This window comes from Ursus maritimus, unplaced genomic scaffold, assembly GCF_017311325.1.
Source record: "Ursus maritimus isolate PB19 unplaced genomic scaffold, ASM1731132v1 scaffold_22, whole genome shotgun sequence".
In the NCBI taxonomy this organism is placed as follows: domain Eukaryota; kingdom Metazoa; phylum Chordata; class Mammalia; order Carnivora; family Ursidae; genus Ursus; species Ursus maritimus.
The window spans coordinates 47,577,452-47,579,841 of record NW_024424675.1 but is presented as its reverse complement, the minus strand read 5'-3'; the positions used below and the strand labels follow the sequence as shown (position 1 = coordinate 47,579,841).

The following is a 2,390-nucleotide window of genomic DNA, read 5'->3' as shown; positions in this document are numbered from 1 at the left end:
GCCAGGGGCCAAGGCTGAGGGGACTACATCCCCGTCCAAGACCTCAGCAGCGGGAGACGAAGCCACGCGGAGGACAGAGGCTGGGGACGCAGCGTTAGGGTCTGTGGCCGGGGGCTGCCCAGCAGTGGGGGACACGGTGCACACGGAGGCAGAGGACACAACGTCAGCAGGGAACTCATCAGTGGGGGACTTGGCCCCCGGGAAGGCGGCGGCAGGGCCGACGGCCATGGAGAATGGGGACGCCGAGGACCCCGAGGATGCAGAGTCGGACTTCTGGCCTTCCGACACGGAGCTCAACACCGACGACTCCATCCTGCAGGAGCTCCTGGATGAAGCCCGGAATGTGATGGTGACCGTCCGGGAAGACGGGCTGCTGGACACCGTCGCCAGGCCCGCGTCCCCACACCGGGCCCGGCAGTACACCAACCTGCCGCGGGCCACACTGCGGAGACGGCTGTGCTCGGAGCCCGAGCTGTACCGCCGCTGCACCTTCGTGCAGGAGACCTTCGACCGCGCCACGGCCATGCCGCTGGACGACGTGGATTCTGGCCCCATCCAGATCAGGGGCCGCTTGCGCTGTGGGATGGCCTTCAGCGGGGACGAGGTGCTGGTGAAGGTCCTGGGCGCAGACGGAGGCTCCGCGGGGAGGCTGCAGGGCCAAGTGGTGGGCGTGCTCAAGAGGGGGCGCCGCGAGCTGGTGTTCGTGTGCCGCATGGATGAGTGGGACCCTCGCATCATGACCCCTGTCGACGGCTCCGTGACAAAGATCTTCGTGGCCGAGCTGAAGGACCCGCTGCAGGTGCCCGTCCACCGCGTCCAGCAGGGCCGCGTGCAGCGGGTGAGGTACGAGCGGCTCACCGCCGAGGACCGCGGCAGCCGCCTCTTCTGGGTGCGCATTGTCCTGTGGCGGCAGCGTTTCTACTACCCGCTGGGCATCATCCTGGAGGTGCTGCCCGAGGCCACCACCTGGGAGCAGGGCCTCCGCATCCTGGACCTGGAGCACGGCCTGAGGAAGCCGTCGGTGGAGCCGGCGTGTGTCAGCAAGGCACTGCAGAAGTACCGGGCGGAGCTTGGCCGGGCGCCCGACGGCCGGGAGGACTGCCGCGGCTTCCTGACCTTCACCGTGGACCCCCAGGGCGCCCGCTACCTGGATGATGCCCTCAGCGTTCGAGATCTGGGCTCCAGGTACGAGGTGGCCGTGCACATTGCCGACGTGGCCAGCTCTGTCCCCAGGGACGGGCCTCTGGACCTGGAGGCCCGCAGACAGGGCGTCACGTTCTACGCCCCTGACCGGGAGCCCGTGCCTATGCTGCCTGCGGGCCTCTGCCAGGATGCGTTCAGCCTCCTGCCGGGCCAGGACCGCTTGGCCATCTCCCTCTTCCTCACCATTGAGAAGGGCAGTGACCAGCTCAAAAGCCTGCGCTTCGCGCCCTCTGTGATCTGCTCTGACCGCCAGCTGTCCTACGAGGAAGCTGAGCATGTGATCAAGAGGCACCCGGGTGCCGGCCGTGAGCTGCCAGCCCGCCTGGACTCCGTGGACGCCTGTGTCGTGGCCGCGTGCCACCTCTCCCGGGTGCTGCGCCGGGGCCGCCTGCGGACCGACTCCCACTACGAGCAGCCCAGTGAGGACTGTGTGCTGGGCTTCCGTGCGGCCCACGTCATGGTCAAGGAGTACATGATCCAGTTCAACAGCCTGGTGGCCGAGCTCCTGGTGAGCAGTGAGCCCACGCGGACCGTCACGCCGCTGCGGTGGCAGCCCACGCCCAGCGAGCGCCAGCTCGGAGCCCTGTGTGAGAAGCACAGGGAGCTGGTGCCGCTGTCGCTGCACCTGCGCCACCACCTGGGGGGCCGCGGGGCCCCCGTCGGGCAGGTCTGCCTCCTGGCCTCGCTGTGGAGACACCTGCAGTGTGCAGCGAGCGCCGGGGACGGCGACTGGCTGGCGGACCTCATCACCACGGACGACATGCACCCCACTCTGGCTCCTGTGGGCCTTGACTTCCGCAAGGCCCTGGGCCGCTCGGTGTTTGGCCGCTCCCGCCAAGGGGAACGGCAGGCGGCTGGCCACTACTCGCTGCAGGTGGACTGGTACACGTGGGCGACCTCGCCCATCCGCAGGTACCTGGACGTGGTGCTGCAGCGGCAGATCCTGCTGGCGCTGGGCCACGGGGGCTCCCCCTACTCTGCCAGGGACATCGACGGGCTGTGCCAGGAGTTCAGCTGCCAGTATGGGCGCGCCCAGAGCTACCAGCGCCAGGCCCGGAGCCTGCATCTGGGGGCGCAGCTCAGAGTCCGGCCACGGAGCAAGCTGGGCTTCGTGGTGGGCGTGGAGGCGGGCGCCCGCTGCTTCCGGCTGCTCTTCCCCGCCGACCCCGAGACCCTGCCTGACCCCT

At 69.3% G+C, this 2,390-nt stretch overlaps 2 protein-coding genes across 2 annotated transcripts in view; one reads left to right on the top strand and one right to left on the bottom strand.

The window, feature by feature from the left end:
• HELZ2 (helicase with zinc finger 2) overlaps positions 1-2,390 on the top strand; it is a 28,975-nt gene that overhangs the window by 18,946 nt on the left and 7,639 nt on the right. The gene's annotated exons all lie outside the window — the stretch shown is intronic.
• LOC121104636 overlaps positions 126-2,390 on the bottom strand; it is a 4,718-nt gene continuing 2,453 nt past the window's right edge. The window contains exon 2 of the mRNA XM_040638597.1: positions 126-2,381. Within this exon, the coding sequence (XP_040494531.1) occupies positions 179-2,381 (2,203 nt within the window). The 3' untranslated portion in view covers positions 126-178. The remainder of the gene's footprint in view (positions 2,382-2,390) is intronic.